The sequence below is a fragment of the Alosa pseudoharengus genome, unplaced genomic scaffold (assembly GCF_046254945.1).
Source record: "Alosa pseudoharengus isolate Yale_2024_CS ecotype anadromous, Long Island Sound unplaced genomic scaffold, YU_APseudo_1.1 YU_APseudo_1.1_scf_8, whole genome shotgun sequence".
In the NCBI taxonomy this organism is placed as follows: domain Eukaryota; kingdom Metazoa; phylum Chordata; class Actinopteri; order Clupeiformes; family Clupeidae; genus Alosa; species Alosa pseudoharengus.
Window position 1 is genome coordinate 35,935,738 of NW_027468870.1, and position 24,011 is coordinate 35,959,748.

General features: G+C 41.9%; 1 protein-coding gene across 1 annotated transcript; it reads left to right on the top strand.

Annotated features, from left to right (window-relative positions):
* The first annotated feature begins 6,767 nt into the window (after positions 1-6,767).
* On the top strand, positions 6,768-19,576 carry gucy2d (guanylate cyclase 2D, retinal). The gene is made up of 18 exons (XM_076273800.1): positions 6,768-7,608; positions 7,933-8,234; positions 8,963-9,335; positions 9,630-9,705; positions 9,882-9,984; positions 10,329-10,436; positions 10,760-10,843; positions 10,946-11,122; positions 11,255-11,411; positions 11,678-11,824; positions 12,050-12,198; positions 12,456-12,619; positions 12,950-13,142; positions 13,354-13,528; positions 15,154-15,252; positions 18,787-18,881; positions 19,000-19,085; positions 19,492-19,576. The coding sequence occupies exons 1-18, from the start codon at positions 6,768-6,770 to the stop codon at positions 19,574-19,576; spliced, it is 3,414 nt and encodes a 1,137-aa protein (XP_076129915.1).
* Positions 19,577-24,011: the final 4,435 nt, after the last annotated feature.

Sequence of the window (24,011 nt, forward strand, 5' to 3'; positions counted from 1 at the left end):
ATTTCATTAACTTGCCCTTAGGACTTCTAAGCCACAGGCACAAGAACTAATTCACTTTGACTTAGAGCTTACAGGTATAAGACCAGAAGAACTGAACCAAGGGATGGACAAACAGTCTGGGAGAAGAAGGAGAGAAAAAAGAAGAGAAGAAAAATGGACAGCATGCTGAAGAAATGCACGAGAAAAGCTGAAAATAGAAAGTAGTCTGCTCTCCATCAAACACTTTCAAATCATACTGTATCATGTTCTCAAACAGTACATTTGCCCAGTTAAGTTGTGCAGTCGAATTGATGCTTTAGACTCCGCTGGATTCCATTCCTCAACAGTGCATCCACTCTGGCCTAGTTAGGTTTACTGGACTAACCCCAAGTCCATCCTGCAAGTGTGTGTGTGTGTGTGTGTGTGTGTGTGCCAGTCGTATAATGGTAGCATGAGTGTGCACTCTGTCCACTCGACTCTTGGCAGGTGACCTTGCCCAGGCAGGGCTGGGTAGCCAGGCTGCCACTCCCCCGCACATGACGCAGAGAGGCTTGCAGCAGGTAGCCGCTAGGTTTAGCAGAGCCCAATCTCTTTAATCTGATTAGTCCAACTGGGCTGAATCAATTGCAAGACAACCTGATTGATCAAACATACACAGATGCTCTTTTTCTCAAACTTGTTTCTTTTCTCACGCATACATGTACACACTGACACACATACAGATCATAATGTTTTATAGCGGCAGCAAAGTAATATGACCCTCTAAGTAAAGGTCTTTGAAGTAATATAAATTTAAGTAATAAGCAAAGTAATATGAATCTTAATCTTATCATGTGAAGTTGCCTCTGTGTGTTTAAGTGTATGTATGAAATGTATGGCTCACATGTGTGAGTGTGTTTGCAGGTGTGTGCTTGTGTGAGTATGTGTGAGTGAGTATACAAGTTTAAGTATGTGTGAGTGTGTATGCATGAGTGTGCTTGTGTGAGTATGTGTGAGTGTGTATGCATGAGTGAGTGTGTATGCATGGGTGTGCTTGTGTGAGTGTGTATGCATGAGTGTGCTTGTGTGAGTATGCGTGAGTGTGTATGTGTGAGTATGTGTGAGTGTGTATGTGTGAGAACTGTATGTGTGAGTGTGTATGCATGTGTGTGCTTGTGTGAGTATGCGTGAGTGTGTATGCATGTGTGTGCATGTGTGAGTATGTGTGAGTGTATATGCATGTGTGTGCATGTGTGAGTATGCGTGAGTGTGTATGCATGTGTGTGCATGTGTGAGCATGTGTGAGTGTGTATGCATGTGTGTGTGAGTGTGTATGCATGTGTGTGCGTGTGTGAGTGTGTATGCATGTGTGAGTATATGTGTGTATGCTTGTGTGAGTATGCGTGAGTGTGTATGCATGTGTGTGCGTGTGTGAGTGTGTATGCATGTGTGAGTATGTGTGAGTGTGCTTGTGTGAGTATGCGTGAGTGTGTATGCATGTATGTACTGGGTGTGTGCGTGCCTGAGAGACCTCTATAGCACCAGTCTGTCTGTTGTGTCCCAGTAAGCCTCGGTGCCCTCTTACCCCCCACTGTGTCTGCCAGCTCTTGTGCCACTACTGCTCCAGTCTCCAGCAGACGTCATCTGTTGCCCAGGCTCATGGGCTCCTGCCCCCACCCTCCTTCGTGATTTTTTTGCTCTGTCCACCTGTAACTGTGCAGGTCATCTGCACTTGCACTGGGAAGCATTAAGACCCTTTCGATCTGTTCCTAGAGGGTTTCAGATTGAAACCTTTCATACTTTGAAATGAAAATTAATCAGACTAATCAAACGTCGACTTTAAAACTTGTAATTTTTATTTTGTTTGTCCCCAGGTTACCATTAGCTCAACCATATGTTCAACTAAATGCTTTGGGACGCACATGTTTGTTTATGCAGTTGAAAGGGTCTATATTCATTAACACCTCATTTTGTAGCTTTAGTGGTCACAATTCAGCTCTTTTTAATTTTTTTGATTACCTTTTTCTCCTTTTTCTTGTGATCTGGCAATGGTCTTTTTCTGCCTCAGTATCATACCATTGTGGATTGTCTTCAAAACTACAACCCCAAAACAGAAAAAAGTTGGGACGTTGTGTAAAAAGTGAATAAAAACAGAATGTAATAATCTGCAAATCTCTTAGGACACAGACAACATATCAAATGTTGAAAATGACACAATTTGACTATTTCATGGAAAATATATGTTAATTTTGAGTTTGATACCAGCAACATGTTTCAAAAAAAGTTGGGACAGGTATGTTTATGACGGGCATGTTTACCACTGTGCTGGTTCACCTCTTCATTTAACAACATCCTGTAAATGTTTAGGAACTGCTAGAGTTTTGCTTCTAAATATGGGGTTACAAGACTTGTATATTATCACATTCTGTTTGTATTTGCATTTTACACAACATCCCAAGTTTTTCTGTTTTGGGGTTGTACATTCCCACCGACCCTTAAATGCCACTCTGGGTCCCGGTCATCCCTCTGATCTGTACAGTGTCTGGGCTTCCAAAGAATGCTGTGCCAACATGACTGTCCAACTGACCATCAGGTTCTTAGAGTAATTGGTTTTGTACGTGGTTTTCTCGAGATGGACGACGACCATTCGGCTTAGCTATTCCTGGAAAATCAAATCTCTCGCAGCAGCCAGAAAGGGACTTTTTCTTTGTCCTGAGAGGTATTGCACACCAGTGTGTCATCTCCCCACGATATGACAGGAGCTTATATACAGCATATATCAGTCTATATTTGGTATTCTCATCCCCCATGAAATAACTTCAGAGGGTTTGGTCCACATCTATTATCAACATCAACATTTAGTTGTGTCATATGTTCTCCCAAGGGAACCCACCCATTTACTTCACACACACACAGACACACACACACAGGCACACACACACTCATACACACACACTTACTCGCTCCCTGCTTGGGTAGTGTGGATTAAAGGCTCAAAGAGGTTGAGAAGTCAAATCAAGACCTGAGTGTCCACCCCCCCTCCCCCTTCTCTCTCATCCCCCCAACCCCTCACCCCACCCTCTTGTGCTCCTCCTTCGGCCTGACAATTGGTCTATTGCCTGTCACCTTTCTCGACTGTTCTCTCTCGGATCTTTCAGGTGGCTTGGTTTGGGGCAGGTCCCAGTCCATCACAGGGCCATAACCTCCTGGGACAAAAAACATCAGAACCGTCACAATTTCTCTGGAAAACCTGTGGATTTTCATTTTTCATCAAATTACCACAAAGACATACATCCCAAGAGGACAAAACCTGAAGAAAACATTCACCACGTATCTGGGATATTTGTTTCACGACTTCTATCATTACATTTAATCTGGAACCTGGAACTCAGTTGGGTACAGCACCTGGAACTAAGCTTCCAGTATGGAGATAACTAATATAGATGCCAACTAAATGCCAGTTCGACAATTATCTGCAGGTAAGAATCGCTTGGCTTACATGACGTTTACCTTAAACTTTGTGATATATCCTCTTCAAATTCTAAAGGCTCTGGTACAAGTAGTGGTTTAAATATTTTAAACCATTTATGGTGTTAAAACTATAAAATAAGAAAATATATAACTATCAGAAAGTTCCCAACATGAAGTAACAGGCAGTTAGGTAACTCACAGTGCGCGTAGCTTACACGTGTCAGACGAAAAAGTACAGCATGGCTGATGAAGATCTGGACTACAGTGAGCCTAAAACCAATTTAGGTCTGCATAGGGTGACAGGTAAATGTAACTGCACATTTGTTGCCTGTAAAAGCAGTATATAAGTGTTGTGTTGAGTTATGAATGTATCACAAACGTATCTAACCTGACAATGTCAGTCTAACCACCTTACCTAACTGTGACAATAGTACAGTATAGCGTAATTGTGCAGTAGGCGAAAGTGCTTCAAGGACAGTCAAAGGACAGTGAGGCTATGAAGAGATGACCTTGTCCAGCTGCGTGTCAACCACCCTCATGGGAAACTAAGCCTGTGGTGTGCACAGAGAAATAAACTAAAATAGGAGCTGATTAAAGTCCTTAATTGGTGATTAATGAGGCAATTGCCATACTGCAGGGGAGAACAGGAGAAGTTGAGCATACAGTAGGGGTAAGATGAGCCACCCCTTTTTTCTAGGAAACCGTAATTAGATTTTATCATGTGACAACATTTTAAGGAAGAGGGAATCAGTCCTTGCAATCTGTGGAAAGGTACAGCACATGGCAAATGTGCTAAAAAAAAAAATGTGTGTAAAAATAAGATTGTTTTGCTCTCCAAGTGGATTCCATTCCAAGTGGATTCCATTGTTTTTTTTGTTTGGTGTAGAGGTTACAAAATAAAATATTTTTGACACATTAGAATGTTCATAGGAGAATGTAAAAAATGGCTCATCTCACCCCGTTCTCCCCTAATCATACAAAAGTATTTGCTCTGAGTTCATACAGTAGATGAGAGTCTTACACCTACAATAAAGTATAAAAGCACTATTTTGTTTTACACTGTGCGTGGGTGACAAGATTAGAGTTGGTATCTTTCTACCACAGGGACAAACATGCTTTAGATTACCAATTGTTTGTAGAACTTTAATCATTAAGATGGGATGGCATGGGAAACTGTTATTAATTTCTGAACTTATTGTTTCTACACTCTGCGGCTTCAGTGTCAACTTTCTTTGACTGATCATGGCCAAGTTCCTCCCAGGCCATGATGTCAAGAACAGACAGTGCTAACCTGGTTATAAAGACGCTAAGCTAAACTAAGCTAAATTGTTCTGCCTACTAGTGTGGACGCAATCTAATGGGCATCAAATTCATGGTCAGTCTATATGTCACAATCATTGACCATAATGTATATTAAGTTTATTTTTCAAGATAAAAACAGTTGTAAGGAAGGAAGTTTAGACATTCACTTGTTGTGTTGATAAAGATTTACTAATATTCATACCATGTGTGCATACTTACTTTGGCTCAATCTGCATGGCAGGTGGAGCATATAGACTGTAAATGGGGTTAAACAGGATTGGTGCTAAAATGCTTAGGTGCTAAACATTACCATTGGTCAAGATGCCCTGAGTAAAGCAAATTGATAGTTGTAATTTTCAAGGTAGTTGAACATTTGTCTTATTTACATGGCTAGATACAAACCAGGCTCAATGAGCGTTCTAAAAAAAGCATAGTTTAATATATGTCCTAGTATTTACATCTACATTTAAGGACACGGTGTCAAATATATAATGCAGATATGAAAGTTGTTGCCATGTATGCATACATCTCAAGTAGGTGTACATAAACACATTGTCTGTTTGATGCAATATGGGAAAGAAAGAGCACTTAGCACTTGAAATCAACTTAGAAACTTGTTCAACTTGTTCTATTCTATAAGCATTTCATACAATCACTGCCTGTACATTATTAAAAATGAAAGGGCAAGCTCAAGATTGTGATAGTTTTAATGTGCTAACCACCATAAGCACCCTGTACAATCCAGGCATGAGTCATGACCTTTTGACACTGTACACTTTAAGCCACAAATCTGTTGCTTAGTGAGTTGAGTATAAACATGTGTCTTTCTTCTGACAGTTCTGCCCTCCAAATGATTCCAAAAACGGTCAAAAAAAATAATGAAAAGATACAATGCTAACATTAGCATTGAGATAGAATGGCAAAGTCTGAGGTTAGTTCTGAAAACAATGCTAACAGGTGTTATCAACAGTAGGCCTATAGGGCGACAAAAATTCATGTCAGACTTACAACACATGAAAAAACCTGATGAGGATAGGTTGATGAACGTCTAAGGAAATGTAACATAACGAAACGAAACATAGTTTACAATAGATTTAATATTGCAAGTGAAACGGACAGTGGGCAGAAGTCTTTCTAGTTCCAATGACCTACAATACCTGAAAGTGAATTTTAGAAAAGATTTCTTCTCACGTTATCAGGCAGTAAGCCTGGGTGAGACTGGGGTTATAGACTCAATATGCTAAGACTCGCTAATCAGCTTTCCACATGTACTCTTTGGGAGCCAGCTAGCGGGGGAAGGGAACCTGGCACAGGTATGTGTACTGGCGCCATACCTACGGCACCGCCACCATTCCCGCCACCGCTACCGTGGGCATCGACAGATGGGACCGAGACAATCACCTGATTCAACAAAGAAGTTGTTACCACACTTCCAAGTTTGGGGGCAAATCTGTTTGGATTTCTCCTTTTAATCCTCCTTTTATTGGTCTGTTGGTTCAGTGCCCTCAGGCATCAGGATGTGTCAGAGATGTTTGGGTGTGTTGACATGGATGTTTGAATGGGTGGCAGATGGGCTTTTGGCCTCCCTCAGAGTCAATCTGACTCAGGCGTTCATGGGTTTAGCGGTTCTTGCTCTGTACACTGGCAATCATGATGTCTTCACACGACATCTTTAGATTCTTAAAAAGTCATGTTGTGCACTTTGATTGACAATAACTTTGTTTGTCTTTTTTTCTCTTTTTGCCCTTCACCACTTTTCCCTTCCCCTGGTCTCACTTCCTGTGTGTCCCTCTCTGACGGTTTCTGTAGCGATGGCTGGGGGAATGGTAGACTCTATGATGCCTTTGGGATTGTACCCCTAAGAGTGTCCAAGGTTGACAGCCAAAGACTATATCAGGGTGCTTGTCACCGGGCAGCTGGTCAAACTCTCCTTTGTTCCATATCCCAGGGCCCCTACTCACCTGCCTCACCCCCACCACCACTGCCCTCCCATCGCCTCTTTCTCCGTATTGTTCACCAGCAACCATAGGAGCTGAATGGCACCGCAAACAGACTCTGGCTGCTTGTTCAGTCTCTCGAACCATCCACGATGGCAACCAGAACACCCCTCCAGAGGGGCGCACAGGTCATGGAGGCACCAAACCAAACGCTACAGGTCTGGCAGACCAAAAGTGGAGGGAACCGCCAACACAAACGACACCTATCCGGCTACCACGGTCATCCGGCGCCACAGCTCATGGGGCTCCTGGCTGCTGGTGCCATTGATGATGGTCTGCTACCTGCCCTGTGAGGCCTGGGGCTCCACGTTCAAGATCGCACTGGTGGGGCCGTGGACGTGCGACCCCATGTACTCCAAGGCCCTGCCCGACCTGGCCGCCCGCCTGGCCATGAGCCGCATCAACAAGAATCCCCATCTGAGCAAGGGCTACTGGTACGACTACGCGCTGGTCAACGAGGACTGCCAGACCTCGAGGGCACTGGCTCGATTCGCCGAGCTGGAGAGCTACGGTGCGGCCTTCCTGGGCCCGGCCAACCCTGGCTACTGCTCGTCTGCCGCATTGCTGGCCAAAAACTGGGACAAGGGCATCCTGTCGTGGGGCTGCCTGAAGCCGGACATGAACGACGGCATGTTCCCCAGCTTCCTGCGACCCATGCCACTGCCGTCGCGTGTGCTCTTCTCCGTGCTGCGCTTCTTCAAGTGGGCGCACGTCAGCATCATCGCCGAGGAGGCGGATCTCTGGGAGGCGACCGGGTACGAGCTGGCGTCGTCGCTGCGCGCCCTCGGCCTGCCAGTCGGCACGGTGTCCATCATGGAGTTGGACGAGGAGGGCCCGCGAAGAGCACTGAGTAAGATCCGCGACTCCGATCACTCCAAAGGTATGTGTGCCTGAGTGGACACGAAAATACAGAAAAGAGACCAAAATACAGATGGACTGTTATGTCATCTTGTTGTCTGTCTGCTTTACACCATAAATTTTTCACACACATTTAAGCAATCTAATAAAAAGCAGTGTCACCTTTCACAAAAACAGTCACTTCAGCAGGTCAATGTCTATCAGTTTCCTGCTTCCACAAGACTCATCAAATGGTAAGAGCATTGACAAACTCTTATGTATGTATTGTTTTCCTTTCTTTCTCTCTCTCTCTTTATTTCTCTCTCTCTCTCTCTCTCTCTTTCTCTCTCTCTCTCTCTTTACCCAGTGATCATCATGTGCATGCACTCAGTACTGATCGGTGGGGATGCTCAGTACAAGCTGCTGACCACAGCCCTGGACATGAGGATGATTGAACGAGGCTACATTTTCATCCCCTACGACACCCTGCTCTACTCTCTGCCGTATAAGAATGCAGAGTACCCTATACTCGTCAACGACAACAAGCTACGGCGCGCCTATGACGGAGTACTCACCGTGACCATCGACCAGGGAGAGAACTCATTCTTTGAGGCATTCAAAGAGGCCCAGGAGAAATTCGAGATCCGGACAAGCACCCCACCTGAACAGGTGAGTTACAGTTACAACATGTCAGGGACAACTTGAGGCCACTGATAGTTATTGTGGGTCAAGGGAAGGGTCTTGGGTTGTGTAATTGTTGTCATTTTGAAATTATTTCTTTAAGGCATACATGAAGAGCAGAGTTGGTATAGTTTGGACATTTTCATTAGTTTTTTTTAACTCAGTGTTCCCTTTTTGGTTCCATTTTAGTTATGTTTACAGTTGCAGAAGTAGTTTACATTGAGTTGATTCAGTTGATTACTGATTATAACATTTGAGTTGATTCAGTTGATTACTCATTATTGTTACTTTTAGTTATTTCAGGTATTATGAGAAAAACTAAAAGTGAAAAATATGTGTCACTGTGTCACAACTATGTTACAAAACAGTCAGATTAGACTGTTATCTGCCACATGTATACTCTATCGCTCCATGGTTTTTATGATTGATTGCATAGCAAGCAAATGTTAAAAAGTAACATAGATAAACCCTGGTGGAGAAACTGGCTCTCTTATTGCAATAAGAAGTGACAAATAATCACTGCTGTGTTGCACTGGAATATTTCAGTTAAAGATGCTTTTATGCAACATATTGTGTTGAATCATGAATAATAAACACTCTTTAAAAATAAATATACAGATTATCAGAAATACTCACGACAGAGGGCTGATTTGAAGTTATTTACAGGAATTGCAAGTTTTGGACTTTTCATCAGCTGAACCGTTGTTTCCCACCAGGTTTCTCCGTTCTTCGGCACCATCTACAACATGCTGTACTACACCGCCATGGCGGTGGAGCAGCAGCGGGCGGCCACTGGACACTGGGTAGGGGGCACTACGCTGCCCGAGGGCGAGGGCGGTTTCGAATTTGACGGCTTCAACCAGCCAGTGTACAGTGACACGGAAGGCGAGGGCATGCAGGTGAAGTATGTGGTGCTGGACAGCACTGGCCTTGGCGGCAAGCTCCACTCCACACACATCCTGGAGGCTGCGCACACCGTCGGCAGGTTCGGTGGCCTCAAGTACCTGGGCCGCTCCATCCACTTTGCCGGCTCCACCCCGAGCAGCGACTCCAACTGCTGGTTCAGTCCCTACATTGCCTGCACAGGAGGTAAGATACCTGTGTGTGTGTGTGTGTGTGTGTGTGTGTGTATGTGTGTGTGTTCCAGACTTTTCAAGGGCCCTCTTCCCCCTTGGGGCCCTAGTAATCAGTCCCACTTTTCCCCCACAGTCCAACGCCCCTGAGTGTGAGTATGTGTGTGTGTGTGTGTGTGTGTGTGTGTGTGTGTGTGTGTGTGTGTGTGTGTGTGTGTGTGTGTGCGTGTGTGCGTGTGTGTGTGTGTGTGTCTGCGTGTGTCTAGGATGAAAGACGTGACACTGATGTCTCTCTCTCCTTCTTCACCAGGCATCAGTGGAGCAGCACTTTTCTTCTTGTTCCTTTTCCTGGTTGCCGTCGGTGGAGCAGCCTATATCTTTATCAAGTAAGGAAGGCACCTACACTGTGCAACTAAACAACTCCTAAAGGATTGTTTGATAACATTTTTGATACCTTACTCTAAATCCCATGTGAAAAGCCATTGAGGATGTGTTTGTATGTACTACTACTGTAGCACATGTGGCTCATGGGATATGTATGCATGTATTTTTATTTTTACAGGAGAGGGAGTCTGTTAGGCTTCAGTTTTGGTGGTGGTGGTGGAGGAAAGATAGTTCTCAACCTCGATGACCTGGTCTTCATCAACACACAGCTCAGCCGAAGGGTCAGTCTCTCTCTCTCTCTCTCTCTGTCTCTCTCTCGACTCCACCACATCCACATCCAGTATAACATACATAACACGTGTGCATTACACACCAAATACACACTGAACATTTGTTCTTTTCCTCCAAATTCTTTTGATTCATGTGTATTTTTTTTAATTGTAAATCCATTTGCTTTGACAGGAAAGCACTTAGGGTCACACAAATAAAAGTGACTTGATTTGACACATTCACAATATTTCATGCATTTCCACTCATGCATAGTGAATTGATGAACATGTCTCGAAATAACCTGTATGAGTCGAGTCACGTCGCCTCACTCTCTCTCCATGTCCTCCTTGAGCAGAAACTGAATGAGGACAGTCAGCTGGATGTGAAGACGCCTCGGCACTCTGTGTCCGGTCGAAGCTACATCACCTCCACTCCGAACAGCTCCAATGTGGCTGTCTTTGAGGTAGGCAAGTGTCTATTTTTCTGTGCGTGTGTAAGTTAGAGATTTGTTGGTTGAATGAAATAAATTAGAAACTCTAAATTCTAGTTTTGTATTATCACTGACTGTCCTTGACTGATCTGATCCTTATGAAGACAAAAACAAATGTTACTAACAAAAAGTTGTGTTGTTATCAGGAAGATAGATGTAAGTGACTAAGTGAGGAGTAGAATGCACTTTAATAAATATGATGTGTGATGGGATGTTGATGCTTTGTCAAAAAAGACAGAGAGTGAGAGACAAAATTGTTTTAAGCTTTTCAAAAAAGTGTTTTTTCTCCATTCTAGGGTGACTGGGTGTGGTTGAAAAAGTGTCCAAATGCGGAATCAGTGTCTTCTGTTAGTGATTCCACTCAGACAATGTTTATAAAGGTATGTTCTATGTGTTAGTTTAGATATGTCTGTACTATTACTGAAGAATTGATCATTTTGTTCTTTACCTTTGCCTTAGCTGCCCTGTGTTTCTGGTTTTAGTATCGAGACATGAGGCATGAGAATTTGAATCTATTCCTTGGGCTCTTCTTCGATTCTGGGATCTTTGGCATCGTCACAGAGCACTGTACCAGGGGAAGCCTAGAAGACCTCATCAACAGCGAGGAGATGCGCCTGGACTGGATGTTCAAGTCCTCCTTACTGTTGGACCTAATCAGGGTAAGAGATTGATACAGAGAGAGAGAGAGAGAGAGAGAGAGAGAGAGAGAGAGAGAGAGCACCTTTGAACTGGCTCCATATCTTTTCTTTTTCTACCCCTTTGTTTGTCACACCCTGTTGTCATTTCTACAGGGGATGAAGTATCTGCACAACAGGGGCATTCTCCACGGGCGTCTGAAGTCTCGGAACTGTGTAGTGGACGGGCGCTTTGTGCTTAAAGTCACGGACTACGGCTTCGGAGAGATCCTCAAAAGCCAAGGCATCTTGCTGGATGAAGAAGCACCAGAGGGTAAGCAAGAGACTCAGAACAAGGCAGATGGCTAAACACAGCACTTGCAGCAGCTTTAATGACTTTACTGCAACAACACTGACTCTCGGTCTGTCTGGAAAGCACCTATAGTGTGTAACCTATAATGTGATAGAATAAGCTGCCAAAATCCCCGAAGTCATGGGTTCAATCTCTGTGGGCTGCTAAATAATTCAAATGTAGAGCATAACTGGTTCCCTGGTTGCTGATACTGATAGTTCCTCTTGTCCAACCTCTTGTTATAACAGATCAATTGTGGACTGCACCAGAGATTCTGCGAGACCCAAGCTTGCAATTTGGCACTTTCCCGGGAGATGTTTATGGCTTTGCCATCATCATGCAGGAAGTGATCTCACGCTGCGCCCCTTTCTGCATGCTCGACATGCCTCCCAAAGGTAACTAGGGAGTAGACCCGGAGAGATAGAGTGGTAGTGTGGAAAAAGAAAAAAATCATTCATGAATGAAAGATAGGAATGAGACAAAGAGTTGTGTGAGGGATTTGTTTTCACATGTAGTGAAGTCCAAAGAACATCCTGCATTCCTTCTATCCTTCTCAAACATTCTATGGAATTTCACCTCAGTGGTAGAACAATTACCAATACTTCTTTTCTAACTAACAGAAATTATCAGCAAAGTGAAGTCCCCCCCTCCGCTTTGTCGGCCTGAGGTGTCCCTGGACGAGGCCCCTCTGGAGATCATCCAGATTATGAAGCAGTGCTGGAGTGAGGAGCCAGAGAAGAGGCTGACATTTGAGGAGATCTTTCGGCAGGTAAAGCACTCCACCCAATACATTAACATGGAGATTTTACCCATTGAAATAAAGGCATTTTTAACCTTTTTTGCCTATAAACGAGTGCCTTGGTTTTTCTGAAGATTTTTGCCGACCTGTTCATGCCCCTTCAGCTAAGAAGCTCTCCAGATCTACAGCTTTTCATCCTGCCTATCCAATTTCTCCCTCACACATTGGCTCACATACCACCGTGCATTGCACTAACTCATGCACTCCCCGTCCACCTCATTTTGCAGTTTAAGAGCGTGAGCAAAGGGAAGAAGACCAACATCATCGACTCCATGCTGCGCATGTTGGAGCAGTACTCCTCTAACCTGGAGGACCTGATCCGAGAAAGGACAGAGGAGCTGGAGGTGGAGAGAGAGAAAACAGACACACTCCTGGCTCAGATGTTACCCAAGTGAGTCCATCAAACTCACATCTCATTCTGACATTACATCCAACATGGCACTCTTGCTTCCATCACGACTGACACTTGGGACCCTAACTGGAATTCCCCTAATGGAGTCTGAAGGCACATGCTTATATTTAGATACAGTATACACATATTCATCATTTATAGATATTTGTCCTGCAATGAGAACAATTATTGGTCCATGTGCTTGGCACTTTAGGCTTTCATTCAAACCTGTCCTGACCAGCCCTTGAAATTAGGTTTCTCCCTCTTTCGTTATGTTTGTCCCTCTCCTCCTCCACTCCTCTCTGCTCATGTGCTGTTCCTCTGTATCAGATCTGTAGCTCAGGCGCTGAAGACGGGGAAGCCTGTGAAACCGGAGCACTTTGCCGAAGTGACACTTTACTTCAGCGACATTGTGGGCTTCACCACCATCTCGGCCATCAGTGAGCCCATCGAAGTGGTCGACCTACTCAATGACCTCTACACGTGCTTCGACGCCATCATTGGCCAGCATGACGTATACAAGGTGACCAACTCTCAGTCGTCAGGACCGAGTGTAAAAATGTGTGCAATGAAACCGCTAGGGGTGTTTTCAGTGATAAAAGTAGTTAAGTACTGTAGTCTGTGAAATACTTAAGAGTGTTGGGGTGTCAATAGAGAATTTTGAGGTATGAATGTGTGTTAAAACAAAATGGAAGGCTTTTTCTTAGGGTGCTTTTGCTTTGATGTTCCCTCAGGTGGAAACCATTGGAGATGCCTACATGGTGGCGTCAGGTGTACCGAACCGCAATGGGAGCCGGCACGCAGCTGAAGTGTCCAACATGTCTCTGGATATCCTGCACGTTATGGGGGCCTTCAGAATGAGGCACATGCCTGAAGTTAAGGTCAAGATTCGCATTGGCCTCCATACAGGTCAGTCAGGTCTCTAATGTAACTTTAAAGGTGCTGTCTGCAATTCTGCCAAAAAGTTGTCGATATTTGAGCAGAGCAGTGGCAGCCAATCAAATAGCACTCTTGCAATGTAGTGATTGGCTTCAATTGTTTAGACTGAAGTCTTTTTCTTTTTTGAGCGCACACTGAATGTATAACGAAAGGAGTATGATGAGTTGTGAGCTGAATCTGACCAAAAGTGTAACAGATTCAAATCCTTTCATGACGCTAAATACATTTGATGAGAAATAAGCTCACACACAAACACTTGCAGATTCCCATATGCAATTCCTTTCAGAGATATAAGGGCACAAATAGGAACGGGACCTCCTGAATCAGCACACAGTAGAGTAATGTCTGCAAAAATCCAACATAGCCAGTTAGTACAATTGCAGATGGCAGAGATAACAGGTGACAAGTATGATTTCGTGTATGGAGTCTACTCACTATCGAGTTTTATTTTTACATTGATAGCCCGTGACTGCTTGCTCTTGCTTTATTAGTACTTGATTCTTGGTGCTGGGTATGCATTCCAAGAACAAGTGAGATGTCAACCTAAGGCATATTCCGATCATCCGGTTAGGCCCTCTTATCCAATTACAGGCCTCCGTCCCTTTTGTCCCGCTGTCTCAAGGACGTGTCAGCCTGGTCACACAAACCAATTTCCGTTTCTGGAACATTCACCTTCATTTATGTCCATCCATCCCTTTGAATATACTCTACTATACTATATTATTGTTTGTTTATTTATTTATATATTAAAATTATTTATATTTCTTTTCAGCATTATATTAACTGCCATCTTTAACTTTACTGTACATTTTGCTCTATGCCTATAGTAGTAGTAGTTTAGAAACTGTATCTTCTTTTTTCTACAATCATAATCAGTTTATCATTATCATTACTATTTTTGTATATTTATTTATTTTTTGTCACTTATATTTTTGTTTTTATTACTGTTTTTGTTTTATTTCTGTGAGCACCTTGGGTCAATTGCATTGCGTTTAAGTGTGCTATATAAATAAATATGACTTGACTTGACTACCTTAAACTGTAGGGTTATAGTATAGATTTAGTGTAGTCTTAATTACTCTTAATTACTATTATCTAAGACAATGGACAAAGATCTATCTGAGCAATCTTTTACAATACTATTTGTAATGTTTATTGTCCAAGAATACTTTTGTATACAAGGAACTTGGTCTCTGCATTTATCCCATCCGTGAATTAGTGAACACACAGAGCACACAGTGAACACACAGTGAGGTAAAGCACACACTAACGCGGAGCAGTGAGCTGCCTTGCTACAGCGGCGCTTGGGGAGCAGTGAGGGGTTAGGTGTCTTGCTCAAAGGCACTTCAGCCATTCCCACTGGTCAGGGATCGAGCCGGCAACCCTTTGGTTCCAAGCCCGAAGCCCTAACCAGTAGGCCACTACTGCCCCTTATTTTTACAAGCTATTCAAGCTGGTCATATTGTGTGAAAGTGCACTATATCAATCTAAGGAAGAATGACATGTATGAATGCTATCTGTGCATGAATGCTAGAATGCTACCTGTGAAAGTACAACATGTAAAAATATGTATGTGTGCTTTATTTTTTTCTTAGGCCCTGTCGTGGCAGGGGTAGTGGGCCTTACAATGCCTAGGTACTGTCTATTCGGGGACACTGTCAACACAGCTTCTCGAATGGAATCCACGGGGTTGTGTAAGTATACAACCAAATCACACTCAATATTTATATAAATACTGTATCTATGTATAAGCCTATACAGATGATTTGTATGATTTGACCATATATGGGAGTGCCAATGCGATACAAATTTAAATTGATCTAATACAACTTGAAAAATAAGCACAATTTATTCTTCTTTTATTGACAGGATAGCTAACTTTTGACATATGAATGAAAAATGGCATAGCATCATGAAAAATAATGTAATATTTAATTAGAGAATTAGAGAATTTTATTTACATTTTATAGCCACAGCGTGTGATAAGCTCATATTTCTATTTATCCAGCTTTGTGTATATTCAGAGTATGCCAAACTGTATGTTTGCGTGTGTGTCTGTGTGCGTGTCAATGGAAAGGTCAAGCATAAATGTGTCTGAGTGCATGGTAGTGAACAGGCTCAGAGAGCTTTAAGGTGAAGAGCGATCAATAAGCCTTTAAGGCTATCAGTAGACTTAGTGAGACAACTCAGGGTTTAATGTCCAGTGTCCTCTAAGACTCTGCTATCATTTTACCTCATTCTCAAACAACATTGAATAGCCTTAAGATGTTGGACTTAATTGTTGGTTTAAAACAAAAATAAACAAGGCTTCAACGATTTCTAAGAAACAGGGACATCATTATTAAAACATCATGATTAAACATGCATTCAAAAGAGAAAGAGAGAGCTTGTCTTTAACTTTCAGAAGTTATGGGTTATTTACAAGGTACAGGTGGAGTTTCTGTTTAAATTATTATGAATTTACCTAAAGAGAAACTTCACAAGTATAGGCTACCTAAATTTGAAGCAACTTCCTGATACACAAGATGTCTGTAGTACACTACCATCTAGTGTTGAAATGCTGTAAGGTAAGGTAAGGTAACTTTATTTGTACCCAAGGGTAGATTTGGTTGCAGGTCAAAAGAGTGGGTTTCTTACACATACACATAGATGACATTAAACAACATTGACAGAAAACAGTGACATAACAGTGACAACAGTGTTCTAGACCTAGGAATATAGATAAAAAATTATAAATGAATATTATTAGTATCAAAATTCAGTAGATAAGAATGCAAAATAAAAGTCATCATAGCAGATACAAGAGCTAAACCAGATTAAATAAATAAATACATTAAGATTAAGAGGGCTGTGCAGTCAATAAGTTAGTGTGTAGACTAGTCTAACAGTAGCCTAAGTGCTATTTAACATTCTAATAACTGAGGGAACAAAACTGTATCTTTTAGTTTTACAAACAGGCATTTTGTAACTGCGGCCTGATGGGAGAGGCTGAAATTCACCATATAGTGGGTGGGATCCATCCTCTAGGACAGACCCAACTAGCCTCTGTAGCTGCCTACTGTGTAGGGATTCCAGGTTCAGCAGTGGCTCTCCAATCAGCCTACTACCCCACCTTACAATTTGGTTCAGGGAGTTCTTATTTTTTAGGGGTAGGTTGCTGAGCCAAGACACCAGGCTAAAAGAGATGACTGATTCAATGAAGCAGCGGTAGAACATGGTGAGCATCTTTCTGTCCATGTGGAAGGAGGACAGTTTCCTCAGACAGTATAGACGCTGGTTCCCCTAGTCTCCAGGCGCGTAGCAAGCGTGGGGGATGTGGGTGTTATAACGTACACAGTTTTGCTGGAACACGATTCTATCCCCCACACTTTTTGTCAGATTAAATTGAAAGTAAAATATGGAAATAAACGCTCCCGTAAAGAGTTGGAACCGTATCTAACGCACACACAGAGACACAAATAGGTCTGTTAATTTGATTGAACGGTCATCCAGCCAATCACATCAAGTTAGGTGAAGAACCAGAGCCGCTCTGATCAAATTCAAAGTGTGCGTCTTTTTTAAGGCTATGCTGCTGCTGCATTGTAACGTCTGCAGTGACCAGATTTCAGATAGGATAGAATTGAAATGATAATTGTTACCGCATTATGCTAATTTAGTAAACCAAAATTCACTGTCTGACTGACAGTTTTTGTCACAATGCAGGGAGTCAAAGTGAAAGCGAGGTGCGTGCACCAAGGCACGTTTCTGCAGGAAAACCTTTGGCTACTGTTCTCAGAGCATTATGCTTTCTCTGCCTATGATCTGCAGCTTTTCTCAAACTATGGGCCTCCGCAACAATTAACCTACTACTGCTCCACGTAGCCGCGAAATTAAGTTATGCCCGGTGCTTCACACGTCTGCTCATTTGGTGTCATCAACTATATAGACATAGCCCAGTCAGCACACATACAGTACGTCTCCAAGACGCTTGGAAAGGAACAGCTTAATTACATCGCGTTCCATTTAGAACGTCTTATTTGATCTGATCTTACAAACGGCGGCGTCAAGACACAAGCGTTCTATCTCGGATGTAGAACTCAAATATGATCGCTCATGCAATGTGTGCGTCCCTGCAGCAAGTAAAACTGGAGGTAACGTGGGCTAGAAGCAACAATAGTTTAAACAACAACGTGGCTTCCTGTAACTATCAATGGAAAAATGCATAGAAACTGCTAATCATAATCTTTAAATTGACATTAATTAAGCTGGCTATATGCAACACAATTTATTTATATTCCCTTTGCATATGTTTGGGTAGACTTCAAACGTTTTTGAATTTAAGCTTACAGTTCTGTGTCCTTTACATGTATTTAATAGGTATTAGTGATACCTCGAAATTAGGCTGCTGTCTGTTAGGCAATTTATTGTAGCCTGCTACCCATATGCACAAAACATAATTTCTGAAATTATTTCTTGATTTATAACATGAGATATGTCTCCATGTAGGGTAGTGTCAAATAGTGAAGTGATAGCAGGTAGATCATGTAGGCCTACATGTCACATGAGCCACACATATGAGGGGCGCTGCTTCTTCTGTCCCTCCCAAACTGCATTAAAATGGTGTTTTTAGCAATCAGAATTTCAATTTTTTTTCGGGGGAGAAACTCCCGGACACCAATATAGTCCGCACCCCTCTCAGATAATACTTACAACGTCCCTGTAGGGAGTTATTTATAATTTGGCCAGATTGTTTCATTTTCCTATCCCTCAACCCCCACACTTTTAAAAAGCTTGATACGCCTCTGCTAGTCTCACAGTTTGCCTCAAAATGTATCATCAATGATGGTCCCAAGGTATTTATATTTATTGACACACTCCACTGCCTGACCCTTTATTCTGATGATTTCCTTAGCCCTGGGGAGTTTCCTAAAGTCTATACACATATTTTTTGTTTTGGAAATGTTCATCTGTAGAAAGGACCTATCACACCAGTCTACAAAATCCTGGACAACTGGACCATGACCTGTTTCATTTCCTTGTAGCAGGCTTACGATGACAGAGTCTGTAACAACAAAGCTTAACTCCTACTGATTACCCACTCCCTCTGTTAATGGGATGGGTGGGTGGGTGGGGGGCGGTTAGAGAGAATATGGTTTATTTGATTCAGTAAATTTGTGTGGTATGTTACCATGAGTGATGTGAATGAAATTAAACAAATTGTTTGTTTTCTTTGCTTTTGATCGCTTTAGCTTACAGAATCCATGTCAACAGGAGCACAGTTGACATCCTCAGAAAAATGGATGTGGGCTATAAAATAGACAGCAGAGGCAGGACAGAACTGAAGGTATGGCCACGATATGCAGAAACACACTTCTCCATTTCTTTCTCTCTCTCTTTCTCTCTCTCTCTCTCTCTCCTTTTAATCCCCTGACCCCCTGTTCTCCTCTGATTTCCTCCTTCAGGGGAAAGGTGCTGAAGAGACATTCTGGCTGATGGGTAGAGAAGATTTCACCAAGCCCTTGCCCAGGCCTCCAGACCTTACTCCAGGGTAAGTACCTTTTAGGAATCAGGGACACTGTGCTCAGGAATTAATTTAGGGGATGAAAGAGTCCTTTGTCTCTCCCCACAAAGATTGATCTGGAATGCAGTTCAGCTTTGTGAGAATGCTTAAACATTGTCCTTGTTGCGGGTAAAAGGTTCTTTGTGTATAAAGGTTTCCAAAATGAAGCTTCTAACTGTAGAAACCTCATAAACTTGACATTTTTAAAACTGATATTCCATAACTGTTCAACAAAAAAAAAACCTTTCTCGGAATGAGACGAGTAGATATGAAGAAAGAGATGTATCCCTCATTAACCTCAGAAACATGTTCTATTTGTGTTTATGAACTTCAGCTCACTTTGCATCAACAGCAGAGTACCCTGTAACCCTCCCATTTGCTCCTGTATATCTAGGGCTAGTAACCACGGAATCAGCCTCGATGAAGTTCCGCCAGATAGAAAACAGAGGCTCCTGGACCGACAAAAGAATATGGGCTAAACTCCAGCTGGGTAATTAAACTCTTTCCATACTCTCCTTTACCTCCTTTAACTCTATGGATGAATGCAGAGCAGTTTGGACATACACACCATCTAAAGGCCAAGAGATACACAACATGCACTGACAACAATTCAAAATTGCACAGTGACATCTGATTGGTCCAGAGAGAATACCTGTTTGAGCTCTTGTCCTGCTCTACTTGTCCAGGTGGTGGTGCCCTCCCTCCTTAAGTGACCGCTAGTGGGAAAGTAGGACAGAAGAGGCAGCTGGTGAAGGGGCTAATGGGGCTTTGCTGACATGGCCCTCCGCTGCCCTGGCCTGTGACTGATCTTTTTTTCTCTCTTTCTTTCGACGCACAAAAAAAAAAGAGTGAAAGTCAACCGCAGACACCAACCCCCGAATTTCACCTCTAGCAATGGCTGAGAGAAAGGTTTTACACACTGCTCAGCCAGGTAACTTGCCAGGACTCTGAGGAGCACGGACACATGAGTTTCATAGAGATTACACAAAGACATCTGAAAGACGATCCACTGCATTTTGCTAGACACGAGACAACCTCCTCCAGTGAGCACAGGACAGCAAAATGAATTGCAACTGGGTGCATACATTTGCACGATAAATACAAGTTCTGCATCAAGCAAAATTCTATAGTCCTGACATAGAAATATCCTCCATCAAATGACCAAAAAGGTGCTTTCTAGAAAACAACAGGTTATAAAGTTAACAAGTGTAGGCTATATTCCATTCTATGTGCATTTAAGTATATACTGAAATATGTATTGTTCTCTTAAAGGCTTACTAGTATCTCCAAATGAAATTGTAGAAATAGTTAGCCGTGGACCAGTAGTATTAATTTTCTGCTCCCTCATATTTAAGCCCCTACAATATGAACATTGACAGGATGAACCAAATCTGCCAATCAAACCATAATCCTCTACACTTTTAAGTTCCTAATACATGTGCACACAAACATCCTCTGGAATGCAGTTGTTTGAACATCACCTTCCTTAATGTAATGTCCTCGGGAGTTTGACACTGGATCTCAACAATGATTGTACAGGTTAACTTATCTGTATACCATGGAATCACAATTCATACCTGATTACCAAAAATGTGTAAATACAATCTGTGTTAATTTTAAAATCATAACGAGACAGTTGCGAAACTTTAAAAACAAGTGTTTCTGCAGAGAAAGGTCATTTAATGCAGTTTACTCTATCCTCTCTTGTGTTTATTGTGTCTGTTGAGCATGCTTCTTCATCAAGTCTATAGATGGGTTTCTTTATTGTATTTATATATGTAAACATGGCTTTGTTTTTGTAAAAAAGCAAAAGAATGGAAAACACTGTTTTTTTTGTTATATTGGCAGAATGATGTGATGCACAGTTGCCAGTAAACTGTGTCACAATACGATTCAACGCTGTGTTGAACTCTTTGATATCCTCCAGTGGAGAAACTGGAGATCTGTCCTGTAGTGTAGAGCACCATCAGCACAGCCTTTGCATCACAGGAGACTGAGCAAGGGCCTCTGGAATGACCTGCATGTTACTGATGCAGACTCTTCATTGGTCCCATAGTCAAGGGCATTTTCTATTTAACGGTAAATAAATAAATAAAAGTGAAGTTGGATTGGTGTCAACTATACTCCCGTTTAAAACTGAAATTGTTTCATTCTTGTGCTTGTGTAAATAAAAGTTTTGGTTTAGTAAATATTTGCTTCTTTATTGATTTACTTCAAAGAAAAGAAATAAACAAATAATCATGGCAATAACACAAACTCGTGCTGAAGGACAGAAATGAAATAACACATTGACTACAACTAAGCATCCAACAGCACCCATAATTCTGAAAAGGGATGCTTACTGACAAAGAGCTTTGAGTCAAATGTTTCACCCAGTGTCTACCCCGCTCCCCCTAATGAAGCTACTATTGAATGCTGTACAGTTAAGTTTGGATCTGCCCGATCAGGGCCTGACAAAATCAGGTGTTGGCTTCTGTTTGTGTCTTGTCTGTAAAGTTCCAAAGTTCCAGTTACTGCAACTGCCCAAACATATCTTCTTCCCCATAAACACACATTAGCCCAAATAAATCATCAGTTTGATTCCACAGCTGTTTTTGATGTGTCACAGTTACCATAGTTTTATACATGGCAAGATGATTTAGAATTAGATTATTTTTTTTTTAATTCAGGAACATTATATTATCACACTCGTTTATATATTGATATATATAAACAAATAACACCAATAGACTAATTATTCAGACTTTTTTCTAGAGAGAGACAGACTCAAGCAGATTTATACTGCAGGAGAGAAACCACAGAGAGAAGGGCCTTCACAAGAGGTCAAGATAAGATGAGAGTTTAGGGTCCTACCAAGTAAGGGGCAGTGAAGTGGTGAGCCAGATATAGGTCCTGATAAATGCTCTGCAGGTGACCCTGCAAATGTATAGACAATTTACCCTCCTTAATGTAATTCTTTGTTTCTCTGTCTCTCTCCCTGTCCCTGTCAAACACTCTCTCTTTCTCTCTCACACACACACCCTAGGGGGTCAGTGGAGGTACTGCAGGGGGTCCCCCCATTATTATTTTATCTGAAGCATTTTTTTCCCTCTTCCAAAAATAAAAAACATCCTATAGGCTAAATAAACATAATTAGAACATAGAAAAGATGCTTTCTATTCATTCCTAAAATAACATATAGGCTACCTTAGAGTTATCATGCAATCATGTGATCACTGTGGGAACATTTGCACCATTTAGCTATATTGCGTCAAAACACATGACCTCCATATGTCCCAGAATCTGTGCCAGTCACCAGGGTCAGACCTCTCATTAGGTAGGCTCTTATTTTGCATCAACAGGGTTCTAGAGTACGTCAAATGTGGTCGCACATGCAACCAACATTTTTAAGGGTGCGACTAAAATTTTTCCTGGGTCGCACTGGTGCACTTAACATCATAAGGGTGAGCGCCTAGACTTTCCTTGTATCTGCTGTCTCTCCACAAACTAAACATGTTTGTTCTCCTTTGACTAGTGTTGCACGGTGCACCAATACTACAAAAGTATCGCAATACCCTGAAATTAGAACCGTCACAATACCTAATTGTATTAGTAATTTTATTAGTAACTGTTAAGAATGACATTCGGTGCTTTAGGCAGGCCAATATAGGGTTCAACGTAAAAAAAAATTATACAAATGTTTTTTTTTTTATGGATTCTGGTACTGTTGGATATGCTAAATAACATACTAAAAATCTAGTAAAATCTGACCTTGAAAAAGGGGTCATTTTCAATGGCTGCCAAAAGGTTAGAATGGCTATATCTCAATTACTATTCAGCCTACAGTGGTAAATTTGAGGTCAAATGATGGTGAAATTAAACAATAATATGATTTTAAATGTTAACATTGAACATTTTGAAATGCTCTACCTTGTTCAGGCCTATATTACAATCAATGCATTTTTCATACAATCAATCAGGAATATGTACCATGTCCATGGCATGGAGGAAGATGAGACATGTCTTAACTGGTATTGTATCTCATCTAGAGGGTATATGCTTTTAGTAAATATATAGTTTAGGGTGTTTAATTTGTTCTCCCTTGACTGTACATGCCAAAATATATCCGCTTTACACCAGATTCACCTATAAATAAAAGAGGACAATGTATTATGCATGGCATGGAGGAAGATGGGAAATGTTTTAAATGGTGTTATATCTCATCTAGAGGGTATATGCTTTCAGAAAATATATAGTTTAGGGTGTTTAATTTGTTTTCCCTAGACAGTATAGGCCAAAATGTATCTGCTTTACACTGGAATTGCCTAGACAGAATAGAGGGCAATGTACAGTATTGTGCATGGCATGGAGGAAGATGGGAAATGTTTTAACTGGTGTTGTCATCTAGAGGTTATATGTTTTTAGAAAATATATAGTTTATAGTGTTTAATTTGTTTCCCTTAATAGTGCAGGCCAAAATGTATCAGCTGTTCACTTGATTCGCCGATACAGAATAGAGGAGTAAGTATTATGCATTGTATGGAGGAAGATAACAATTCAGCAGAAAGTATACATGATTTCATGATCTCTGAATAAGGTCAATCACCCACACCATCTTTTTAGGATGAACATTTGTAGAATGTCTCTCCCTATGCTGTCCGTTCGGTTGCATACTGTACTTGAATTACAGTTAGTCAGTCCGTGCTCAGTGTCTCTCTCAGCCAAAGGGTCCTTGAGCTGAAAAAGGTTGAAGACCCCTGGTCTGATGTCTAGTGACCTACTAAGGCCCTATGCCAAATACAGGTTAGCATGCACGTTATTGGTCTCACTCCAAGCTGAGCTCAAGAGTTGACAGCCCTGAGCACAATATGTCACCAACCAACATCTAGGTTACAATGAAGTTAGAGGGATGAACAGTGACTCCAATCCTAGGCT

Excerpts from the sequence above, each read along its gene's own strand:
- gucy2d (XM_076273800.1), top strand. The coding sequence starts at position 6,768 with ATGGCACCGCAAACAGACTCTGGCTGCTTGTTCAGTCTCTCGAACCAT. Across the intron at positions 11,825-12,049 it reads GCTCGACATGCCTCCCAAAG|AAATTATCAGCAAAGTGAAG; the intron begins GTAACTAGGGAG and ends TCTAACTAACAG. Across the intron at positions 15,253-18,786 it reads AATGGAATCCACGGGGTTGT|CTTACAGAATCCATGTCAAC; the intron begins GTAAGTATACAA and ends TGATCGCTTTAG.